We start from the raw sequence: 12,434 nt of genomic DNA, 5'->3' as shown, positions 1-12,434 counted from the left end.
CATGGCAACGTCTTAAATTAAGAAATAGCTTTCTAAGATGTACAGATACTCGCAGGAACACTTCAGCATGTGAGAGTCCAAAAGTGGCAGGTTAAAACCTGAAACTTCAATCAAATTCCTACCTGGGCACACAGAAGACTGGGCAACTTGGAAGGCACTGAACAGACTGCGCTCTGGTACCACAACCTTAAGAAATGGGGCTACAAAGTGGAGTCCACGACATGCAAGTGTGGAGAACAGTAAACCACAGACCACTTACTACAATGCAATCTGAGCCCTGCCACATGCACAATGGAGAATCTTCTTACAGCAACACCAGAGGCACTCCAAGTGGCCAGCTTCTGGTTAAAGGAAATTTAGTATAATGCCAAGTTTTTAACTTTGCTTGTGATTACATTATAACTGTATTCTCAATTCGCTTCTGACATGATAAATAAGTTAAGGTGACATGAGCCTACAAGGGTGCTTATTACTGACAAACTTATAAGCAATAATGGAGCATGCAGGGATATGTTTACACTATAGGATTCATGCAGCTTGAGACCACTTTGTCATGGCTCAATGCTATGGAATCATGCGAGTTTGTACTTTGGTGAGGCACCAGCACTCTTTGGTAGAAAAAGGTTGAGATCTTGTAAAACTACAGCTCCCAAGATCCCAGAGATTTTGACAAAGTAGTTAAAAGTGGTGTCAACTGCATTCTACAGTGTAAACCCACTCAAGAAAGTAAGGCTGATTTTCAGTTCTATATACTCTGCTGATGATAGGATGACTTGGGAGGTAGCTCATTCAGGATGTCATCATAAATCAAAGTCACCTTGACAACAGTTAACTATAAATCAGCTTCAGAAGAACTGCATATTCCTTTATACTTGGTTTGTTTTTTTAACACTAGCTCTGATATGCCCACATCACATTCCCAATCTATTTCACAGGCATATCTTTTCCAATGTAATGTACTGGAAAAAAAATGATTTCACTCTTAGGTTTTGAAAATTGGTTCTTTAGCTATACAAATACAGGATGCATAATTCTGAAATTTATTCTCCCATCAGGGATTCCATACATCCAAAAGAAAGTCTTGCCGGTCATCTGAATACACCATGGATTTTAATTTAACAGCCACACCTTACGCAAAAGCGATTAGGAACTAATGAAAAAATATGACAGTAGCACAGAAATATAACTTGGTAGTTTTAGTCTTCAAGGAAATACGGAATTTCTGTGCTTTGTTTCAAGAGACTTGAGCAGCTTACTCTTTTGCTTTACTGTGCTCTTCAAACTCTTAATGTGCAAATACGTATAAGGTGCTCACTTCATGGATAAACACAAGCATGCATATCTGCCACTTAACTATTTCGAGATATCATGCAGTTATTCATCTCTAACTGAACAAATGGCATGTTTGAAACAGCATTTCTGAAGTTGGCCATCTCCATTCGAAACTGGTATCACTTACCGGGGATGTCTGAATCACATAAGTATCCGCCATGGAGCTGCTTCTAGTTTAAAATACCCTGCAGGCTAGGTCCAGCTGCAGAATTTACACAGTTCACCTGCAGTATTTTCACTTAAAACATTGTAAATGATTTCCCCAAATCTTAAGATTTTTGTTTTTGAAATGTATGTCAGGACAAAAGTAAATATTTTCTATTTCACTGATGTGTTTTTTTTCCAATGTAATGTACTGGAACAAAAAAATTCCATGCCATTTTCTACTGAATCATGGTGCAGCAAGGTAGGGACCCTGGAATTTCCCCTTAAATCAGAAAAAGCAAATATTCATCATACCCTGACCCCAACTTTTTAAAATCCTGGTGTAACCTTGGTCAATGCAATTTGACAAATTAATCAGTTAATGCTTTATTTGATCTGTCAATTAGAAAGGCAGTTTAAACCCCACTTAAGAATTAAATATACACCTGGACCTATTTTGTTTTGTTGGGTTCTGAAGAGTTAAACTGTAATAAAAACAAATGATCTTTGAAGAACATAAAAACTTCTAAAATTGTGAACTTTTGTTCCTCATTATAAATTGGCTAGGTCATCTGATATTTCCTTAAATGTTTCAGTTAGAATTTGTGATTTGAAAATTAATTTTATCATATAATCAATCAATTAATAAAGGATAGTCAGCAAAATAATTTAACCAATTAGCCTTTGCAACAAAATAATAATTTAGGCAATTAGCCTTTGCAATAACCTGTGTAAAGCTCAGTATCATGCTTCCTACAATCATAGAATCATAGAGTTGGAAGAGACCACATGGGCCATCTAGTCCAACCCCGCCATGCAGGAAAAGCACCATCAACGCATCCCTGACAGATGGCCATCCAGCCTCTGCTTAAAAGCCTCCAAAGAAGGAGCCTTCACCACACTCCAGGGCAAACAGTTCCACTGCTGAACAACTCTCTCAGTGAGGAAGTTCATGTGGAATCTCCTTTCCTGTAATTTGAACCCATTACTCCAAGTCCTAGTCTCCAGGGCAGCAGAAAACAAATCTGATCCCTCTTCCTTATGACACCCTTTCACATATTTATACATGGCTATCATGTTTCCTTTCAACCCTCTCTTCTGCAGGCTAAATATACCTAGTTCTTGAAGACGCTCCTCATAGAGAATGATGTCTAGACCTTTGATCATTTTAATTAATTTCTAGAATTTTGTCATGGTGCCCTTTGGAGAAAGTAATCTTCTTTCTTCTTTTATATATACCTTTTAAGGAAATAGGATCTATAGATCAAAATTACTCAGAAATTACTATAACTCTGCTACCATAGTGGAGACATGGACTAAGGGGCTCAGTCCAAAATCTGTACCTTTCTCTATGGTAAGGTATATAGAGGTGAGAAGTAAATTTATCTAACAAATTTACTTTTTTTTCCTGAGATGGTAGAGAAGACAATGATACAGATCTTGATTTGTGGTACTAGTGGTAAATAGAAATTAAAGACTTAAAATAACGACGCATGTGCAGCCTAGTAGGATGTCTTCTTCCTATGTTGGCCAAAGTTACTTAAGCGTCTCTAGACCTCTTGTCCTGCCCTGAAGTGATATCCTACCTCCCAAAAGGAAAGGACATTTATCAGAGAAGAGACAATTCACAAAGTTGTAAACACTGAGGGTGACTGATATATTAAATTATTATAATCGTTTCTGGACAATAAAAGCTGCTCACAGTATGCAAACATCTATATGGTGAAACTAAATCTCTTGAAGAATTTACTCTCTTAAGTACCAACACATTTATATGGCTGTTAAGACTGCCTTAAATTCAACAAACTAGCCAGCATCTGGATTTTAGCTCATTGTATGCTGGTCAGTTTGCTGTCTACTATAATTATTTGAATACCCAGTACTCAGACATTGAAGTATAATACTAATGTATCTGCATTTTCTTAAAAAAGCGGAATAGCAGACTTCAGTAATGACATTTGTGGTCATCACATTACAAGGATGACCTCTTAAGGAATGTTAAAGCAAATTGTCAGAAGTCTAATTTTAAAAGCACCCTCTCTTGCTGCAAAAAATAAATTGATATTCTGAGGGTCTCAAAATGTGACCATAGGCATTTAATTTTGCTAGTTACACATGTCAGAAAATTTACTGTTTATGATATGCATAAATTGTTAGATTGTAACAGAGAACCTTCTGAAAGTCTGCTGGCCTTGGAGATGGAAACATGTCGACAGTAGTTGTATAGCATTGAAAATTTGAGACAATGGTACCTAATTAACATAAAATATCTTACTACATTTGCATTGTTGGAGAAAGATGGGAAATTAAAAACAAAAAATATGAGAGCACTGTCTGATATTTAGGATGGGTGAAATAGTACAGTGGACCCTTGGTCTGGTTCCAGGTCCCCTTGAATACAAAAATCTGTAGATATTCCAGTCCCATTACATACAATAGTGCAATAAAATGGTGTCCTTTATATGGAATAGCAAAATTAAAAATCACTTTTGTGATTTTTTTTCAAGAAAAGGGAATATTTTCAAGCTATGGATGGCTGGATCAATTAATATAAAATCTGTGGATATGGAGGGCCAGCTGTACTGCAGTTATTCCCATACAGTGCTAAATTAATGCATAGTTTATACAGCAGTAGCTTCTTGGGTAAAAGGTATGCAATATGAAAGAAAGTTAAGCTACAGGCCAAAACAGTGCTCATGCTGAGAAAAAGGCAAACAATGTTTAGTTGCAAGTCAGGCAAAACAATCAGAAATAGATTTCCTAGAAAATAATAATAATAATAATAAAATATTTACATCTCTTGCAAGGCTCTGTGAATGTTTTGAAAACACATAGCAGAGGCACTAAATTAAAATCTGATTTTAAAATCTAAATATTAATTTTTACAAGCACAGACAGTTTTATTTTGATAGCACATTTGATGAAGAATCTATGTGTGTTTATGAAATAAGTGTGAAAATTGTGATTGTTTTTGAAGATGGTTAAGGTTTAAAAAGCCATTGATGTCCCACTGTAAATAAGCTGTAACAGCTCCATCACTGTCAAAGGATCACACATTAAAATTAAAAAAGAATCCTACATACTCAGACACACGTTAAATAAAGAAGAACAAGGATTATAGAACATGCTGACAAACTAAATTTCATTCTCAACCCTGTTCCTTACAAGTCAAACCCTGGCAAGTAATCCTTATTTATATATTACAAATAGACTTAAGAGAGAGAGATCTGCATCCATTCACAGTAAGGCTTTCAAGATATATGAAGGTTTATAGCATTTGTATTTTAAGGATTTAGGGCAAGTACATGTTCTTCTGCTAAATAAAAAGTTAGTACTTAAAACGTTCAAAAATATATCAAGTGATTTTTTTACATAAATAAATTATATTGATTTTGGATTCAACAGCTGAAAAAACCTTTCTGCTTCCACTGGAGGCAAAACTAAATAAAATGTTAGTTAACAGAGATAGCAGCATTTCTAAGAAATCTGTCAATAGCAAGACAATATCTGTGCTACAAGGTGGTATTAAACAGGGCATATGACATCATCCATTTATATATATTCTGCAATAGTATAACCAATTGTATAAATTGTTGAAAATGATGTGTAACCAAAAATGAGACTTCATTGCAACATAGAGACTCACTCTATGAGTAACAGACTTCTTTGAGATGCTAATTTTAACATGTACATACTTTATAATCCCAAATGTATAAAAGACAATGAAAAACGCATCATAAATAAATAATGCAAACTGAAATAGTTATGTCAAAATATTTGGACCATTTGATAAATTAGCAAAACTGTAACAGAAAATAGTAAAAAATACAGTAAATTGTGACACACCAAATGTGAAACTGAGTAATAGCATACACTCCCACAACCGTCTAATGGTCTGCCATTTAAAGATCACAGCACAAAGTGTTTTTTTCAAGTCTTGAACCATGAGCTGTAAATTAGTACTAGCCCAAGTAAATGAAAAAATAAAATAAGGAGTGGGAATAAAGAGGACTATATCAGAATTGCTTGTGGAGAGTGTTTAAACACACTGGGCTTTGGAACCCCTTGTATGCTTTTTAAAAAAATATCCACTTAAAAACATTTACACAAATGTATATGCAGAGTTGTTGGGAAATAACATTTAACAATGAAAGGGGATCAAGAAGAATAGAAACAAAGAGAGAAAAAATGTTTTCACAGTCTAATACTAGAAATGGATGATAAACTCAAGCATTGACTCAGTCAACACTTCTTGCCAAAGGCCACCTAAAATGAAAAAGCCCATCCTACAGCTTTTAAAATTCTGTTTTCAAAAAACATTTCTCAGAGAAGGACAAGAATTTGTAAAATTCTGATTAATGTTCTACATAAGAAAATTAGAATCCATTATTTGTTCTTCCCAACAAAAATGTCTTTGTGACAAAGCAATGATAACATGATTAAAAAAGTAATTGGTAGTCTGAAGCCTCTCCCCTGAAACTGCCCCCCACCTCCAAAATCCTGTCCCCCAAATCATGCAAGATGTGCGTCAGTATCTCAGCCGGAGCTGGAAATGGCCTAAAAATCAAAGAAGGACAACTGAAATGTACCTTCAACATAAAAACAACATTTGGTTTTAGAAATATAAAAGCTCAGGTAATCTTTTCACTTACAGCAGTTTGTTTCCAAAACTTTGTAGTGTGAACAGGAGAAAATTATATATTTACTATTAATGCCTTTTAAAAAAAGAAATGAATATATGTATTTTCAATCCTTAGTTATATACTTTTGTCTATACTACTATTCTAGTACCCATGATAAAATAGGGAAATACTTTAAATCAAAAAATACACATTAGCACTTACTATAACTGTGCTTTTTACCCCAAAATACAAGTTTCTTTTAAATTCAGTGTCATAGTAAAAACATCTATCCTTTTCTGTGTTCTTCTGTGTTTCCATCATAATAGAAGCACTTTTCCAAATTTTCCCCTCTTCAAACAAGCAAGCAGTTTGGGGATGACCAAATACTTAATATACTACTGTTTGGGTGAAGGAAGGGATAAACAGCTGGACAAATGAACAAGAATTCTGCACCTCTCCTACTAATTATAGAACACTGCTTATCTCTATGGCAAGACCCTGCAACTATTAACATGCCACCATAGTTTTCTTACTGGAAATTAGGTAGATTATATTACCTATAGAAACACAGGTTTTTATGAAGGTCAAGTGGAATAGAGGGCAATAACATATATTTATGGGATGAGAATTTACAAGCCACAACATTATTATTTTTTTCAGAAAGAAAAGTTCTAATTGATATCTTTATCTTCTTTTAACTCCTCTTCCTCCTCTGCTGGTATGTTACTTTCCTTCTCTGCTGACACATATGTTTGTTCTCTACAGTTCTGATTGTTTGCATGTTCCTTGTCAGACAGCGAAAGAGTTTCTGGTTCTGGATTTGCTAATTCCACTTTAGTTTTCTTTCTCTTTCGTTTCTGGTTTTCTACATTTGTTGCTTCCAAGTGTCTGGTTTGCTGAAGGCCTGGCAATGCCATACCAATACCAGGAGAAAGAAACATTGAGGGATAGAGCAGTCCAGATGACATTCCTGGAATAAGAAATGGGTTAAAAGCTACAGGACTACTGGTAGTTATTGCAGGTTCTGATTGATCAGAAAATGAACTAGGACTTGACTTATCTTCAGAAATAGTTTCTGGTTTTGCACCTTGGTCACTTTGTTTGTCTTCAGTATCTTTGTCTGCATGTGATGTACCACTTTTAGCTGTGCTTGCTAATGAATTTGAAGCAGGTGACGCACAAGTAGTTGTCATTGATGGACTGAGAAGTCCTCCAACACCAAACATTTGTGGTACAGCAGCCATTCCTGGCAGCATCATTGGCAACATACTCAGAGTGCTTTTGACATCCTCACCAGCTGGCACTGCAGCAAATCCAGCTGGAAACCCAACTAGCCCAGCTAAAGGAATGCCTTGCATGTTCCTCATATTCTGAAGTCCTACTAAATCCATTCCAGCAATAAGTCCATTCATGAATAATGGTCCCATTCCAGAAGATGCATCTGCTATTATCCCAGGAGTTTTAAACACCTCACTTCTTGGCCTTCTTCCTCTCCGTCGTGGCCCAGCATCCCGGAGTACAGGCTCAGTGAGAATACGATTAAACTTGCTTTCAGGTAAAAACCCCTGAAAATGTAAGAAACAAAACAAAAACTCCAAATGTTATTACCCTGTTAAGAGAATTCAGCCATATGTCAAATCTGTAGACTGAATCTTAATCTGCTATTAAAAACAAGATGAATGTGGATTGTCCCCACAAGAACAAGTTCAATTCACCAAATATGCTTAACACTGGGTGACTGAGGACAAGTCGCCCCTCTCAGACTCAGAGGAAGGCAATGGCAAATCTCTCTGAACAAATCTTATCAAGACAATCCCATGACAGGGCAGCCTCAGGGTTGCCGTAAGTCAGAAATTACTAGAAAGCACACAATAATAACAACTTTAAAATAATACCAAATTACCCCTGATTTGAAAGGATTGAAACATATTCATTTTGAGATTTCTTATCCTGACAAAAGCCAGAGATTAGTGAGGAAATAAGTATTAGGGTTTATTCTGAATAATACTTTGATTGTTCACAGAACTGAAATTTGATTGCAAATTGCAATTTGATTTGATTGCATTGTGCCTTATACTAAATAATTAGTCCTGCAATTGTGTATGCTAGTTTTGCCACCTGTTCAAAAAACCCATCCGGAAAAGGGATATAAAAAGAATAATACTAAAAAAAGGGGGGAAGACTGATGATAGAAGGGATATCTCCAAAAACTTACTGAAAGCTTAACAATATCAGACCAATCTGCTGCAACTGCATACTCCATATTTGCCTCAAGCCACCTTGGCAATTCCTTCAGTGCTGGTGCCATAGCTCCTCCTAACTATAAAATACAATTGGAGAATAACATTAGTTGCAGAAAATACTTCACACAGCATCTTAAATTTTCTCTCCTACCAACTTAACATGCTTTTAAAAAAATGTTTTATCATGTGATGGTCAATTTTGATATTTTGTACTGTTTTTATTGAGGGCATTGAATTATTGCCAACATTGTGAACTGCCCCAGACCCCTTCAGGGTTGAGAAGGGCAGTATATAAATACCACAAATAAATAAATAAATACATTTTCATTGTATTTTTCTCAATACTGGATTAGCTATGGCTCTCTTTCTCTGCTAAATCATGTATTTATGAAAAAATTAGTAGGTTTGAGAGCAACATGACTTTTATTTTGTATTTTACAAACTGCATTGGTTCAAAAGAAAATGAGCTCATGCAGACCCACACATGAACAATTAAATGTATGTTTGATTGTTCAGAACTAACACCATGCCAAATCATTTCCAAGGCAAGTAGAGTAAATGCTTCTGCTTACCCGCCGTCCTGTACCCTTATGGACCACAGGCACTCGTTCTTCTCCCGTGAGAGAATGAATGTCCAATTTACTAGGGTCCTTACAGCGCTGCCTTCTTTGTTTAGGCTTTTCTGAAAAACTCTGAAGACAGTAAAAGTGAAATGTAAGTGGGAATTACTTCCAAACACACATTTGAAAAACTGGTATAACTGATTTCTACTTACTGTGCCAAAACCAGGAATTTCAAGGGTATAATCAGACTGTTGTCTCAGCCAGTCCAGAAGACTCTTGTTTGGAATAATCTTCTCTTCCTCAACATTAGTGGATGGAACTGTTTGTTGACTTGAGGTAGTAACAGCTGGCTCATCGGGATTAGGGTTACTTTGTACAGTTGGCGTTTGATCTTCCTGAATTATGTGAGGGAAATAAATTGGGGTGGGAGTGGAGTGGTTATGAATTGTAGGAAGAATACTACATCTTTCAAACAGGATCACTACTAGTAAATCTAAATTCTAACCACATGACTGATGGGCAATATGAAGTCCTAATCACATTGTTTTAGGTACCTCATTTAATCCAAAATATCAGAAACAACAATGTATCAGTTGATGTCAATTGCTCAGGGTGCCCCTTGAGTTGAAAACAGGTACTCCAAACAAAGTAAAAGAAAACACCCATGACGTTTTGCACAGCTGCAGAGGAGTCTAGAACATTCTATCACTTAATGAAAGATACGTATTAATCAGAAATCATTCCAGCGATCTCAACCTTTGGTCCTCCAGCTGTTTTGGACTTTTAACTCCCAGAAATCCCAGCCAGTTTACCAGCTGTTAGGAACAGTGTTACATGCAAAAAACTGAACAACATTCTAGAAGTATTTTTTGTAGAACAGGAGAATTTAATTCTAGAGCATCATCTTGCTCTAGATGAGAATCATTTTTCTCATCTGGGAATGCATTACTGTCAGAACAGTTTAAAGCCTGGCAGAGCCAGTTACTTCCAACTTTTTTTGACCAGGGCACACTTTGACCAGGGACCACTTTGACATTAGTAACGAAAGGGTTACGAATCAGTTTTTGGTCAACTTTAGATTCAGTTTGGTTATTTGGGGTGCTGATTCAGAAAACTGCATTGGATAGACCACATCAGCTCTAGTTTCTGATACAGAAAATATGCCATCCAGTAGTCACCATCTGCTCGCCCACAGAAAACCATATTTAATAATCTAGAGCTGATGTGGTCTATCCAATGCAATGGTCAGCTCTGCCAAAAGGAACGGAAATAACATTAATAAAGTAAAATAAATTAATAAAGGGGGAAGGAGGTTCAAGGACCGGATTTTTGTTCTCACGGGCCACTGGTTGAGAACCACTGGTTTATAGGCTGTTGAGTTTCTTTGTTGTTCCTTTTTATAATGGGCCACCGCTAACTAATTATTGACTGTGAACTACTTTGAAATGCTTAAGATGAAATATATTTTAAATAAAATGTTACTAGTGAAAAGTTGATGTTATTATGTGTTTCAATGTTTTTCAAGCGTCCCTGCCAACCCCCAGCCATTTAAAATGCGGCAATAAGAAACCTGAAATAAGCCTAAAGATTTTGACATACTAATAGGCAAGCGAGACGATAGAAGAACCAATTAGTGTATAAGTTTATTACTCACCGACAGTCCTGTCTGGGGGCTTCTGTCTTTCAAAAAGATGAGATCTATCCCTTCCACATTTTTTCTCCTACCCCGCCTTCTCCTCATGGCTGCATCATCTCTCCGTAAACTCCCATTGACAATTTGTCCTGTGACAGGATGAATTAACCCTGCCTGAAGGATACCAGATAAATCCATGCCAAGGGAGCCTTGCAGGGCACTCACTGTCCCTAACTTAGGTATACTTGTGCTCAGGGAAAAGGGAGAGCTGCTTGCTGGGGATCCATCAGATACTCTTGAGAGGTCCACTGCTGCATCCCTCCAGCCATTCAACACAATTGAAGGATGGGGATGGGATGCAACCAATTGTTCAAGGCTTTGTGGCTTGGCATCTCTCTCCATTTCAAATTTGTATGGTTGCTGGTTTTTGGGCTCATCTTTAACGAAGGTGGGAGCCAGGAAACCATCCTGTGTTTAAAAACAAGATCAGAAATGTGGTTATGATAACCTGTATATGACTTCTAATATTCTGATAAGGCTTATGAATCCAGCATTTATTAAAAGGAATATTTCATGTTGCGAAGAGCTAAGTTTTTTTTACCTTTCACCCAGCACAGTTTCTATTTATCTACTGAAGATGACTGACATCCTGCATTGTCATTATTGATTAATAACACAGAACTATGGAACCATAACTGCTCCGTATTTAGACAAGCTACAAATTCATGGTCATAGCAATATTGCTACAATGATACCCCCCAGAATGCACCTTAAAACTGAGGATGTTGTTCCAAGCAATGTAAGTTGTTATCTGGATGAACGGGGCGCTTCACAGTGCTGGATCTAGTCCCCTGACATCCCCAAGAGACAATGCAATGAGCATAAACTTCTATTCAGGCCAACACGGCTCAAGGGTTCATCACACTGCAGCTCAAGGGCAGGAAGGACCATGTGGTCCTAAAATGCTCCACTCATCCTCCATTACTCAAAGGAGCTCCCTCAAGTTTAAGGTATGTTTCAGGGGTCAATTCCTTTGGTAATTCATAACTGTATATAGGATCTCAGCCAATATCAAAAGGACTTGAAAAAAGTGATAACCTGTGCCACAGCAATAGTTTCCCATTCAAAGATTGAACAAATACTTCCAAAAAGGAACAGGATCAACATCTCTCTGCATTCATATCCTATGACTACACTTCTTACAGCTCTAGTTAAACCTGAATCTTACCCAATTTCTCAATAAGATTATCTTTACTAGTGGACATGCCAAAATCAGTGTTATCATTAATAGCTTCCTACAGTAGAGTAAATGTCTATCCAAGCTTACCTTTGGGGCCTGTGTAGTTGACATTCCATTGCTGAAGCAGGGTTCAGGAGTTTCAGGCTCAGTGTAGCTGCTCCTATTGCCACTATTGGTGGTTAATGCAGGAGTAGGCACCATGCTTTGTACTTCATATGGCTGACTAGAACAAGGCCACTTGCCCTTTAAGATGGCATGACAGATGTTCTCTATCCTGTTAATGATCACTCGATCCTACAAAAGATTCAGATATGTGTCACCTGGCTGCATATTTTGGCAATACTGTATCTCACATTATAATTCTTTGGGGAATGGGAATGAAAGGTAACATGCTTATTAGTGCCAGAACTTCTGCTGTTGGTGATACAAAAACAGTCTGGCAATTTACAATTCTGTCAGCCCCAGATTATCAAAGCATGTTATCCACATTATCTGGTATGAACTGGATTATATGAGTCTTACACTGCCATATAATCCATTTCAAAGCAGGTAATCTGGATTTTATACAGCAGCGTAAAAGGGGCCTCAGTCTCCCTCAGGATAGCTGACTTCAGAGATAACAGGCCTCAGCCTTGTACATATCAGATAGAGACACTT

At 36.9% G+C, this 12,434-nt stretch overlaps 1 protein-coding gene across 5 annotated transcripts in view; it reads right to left on the bottom strand.

Moving 5' to 3' along the window:
* Positions 1-3,551: 3,551 nt before the first annotated feature.
* Positions 3,552-12,434, bottom strand: part of chd6 (chromodomain helicase DNA binding protein 6) — a 146,150-nt gene continuing 137,267 nt past the window's right edge. For 4 of the 5 annotated variants that reach the window (XM_062978773.1, XM_062978776.1, XM_062978775.1 and 1 more), the window contains exons 34-39: positions 11,865-12,071; positions 10,559-11,005; positions 9,117-9,299; positions 8,914-9,033; positions 8,314-8,418; positions 3,552-7,663 (exon numbers count right to left, since the gene is read on the bottom strand). In XM_062978773.1, coding sequence (XP_062834843.1) covers positions 6,770-7,663; positions 8,314-8,418; positions 8,914-9,033; positions 9,117-9,299; positions 10,559-11,005; positions 11,865-12,071 — 1,956 coding nt within the window. In that variant the 3' untranslated portion in view covers positions 3,552-6,769. Of the gene's footprint in view, positions 7,664-8,313; positions 8,419-8,913; positions 9,034-9,116; positions 9,300-10,558; positions 11,006-11,864; positions 12,072-12,434 lie in introns of those variants that run through there. The other variant, XM_062978777.1, reaches the window with a different exon arrangement.

Source organism: Anolis carolinensis, chromosome 4 (genome assembly GCF_035594765.1).
Source record: "Anolis carolinensis isolate JA03-04 chromosome 4, rAnoCar3.1.pri, whole genome shotgun sequence".
Taxonomy (NCBI): Eukaryota; Metazoa; Chordata; class Lepidosauria; order Squamata; family Dactyloidae; genus Anolis; species Anolis carolinensis.
Note: the sequence above shows the minus strand (reverse complement) of the source record. Positions and strands in the feature narration are given on the sequence as shown.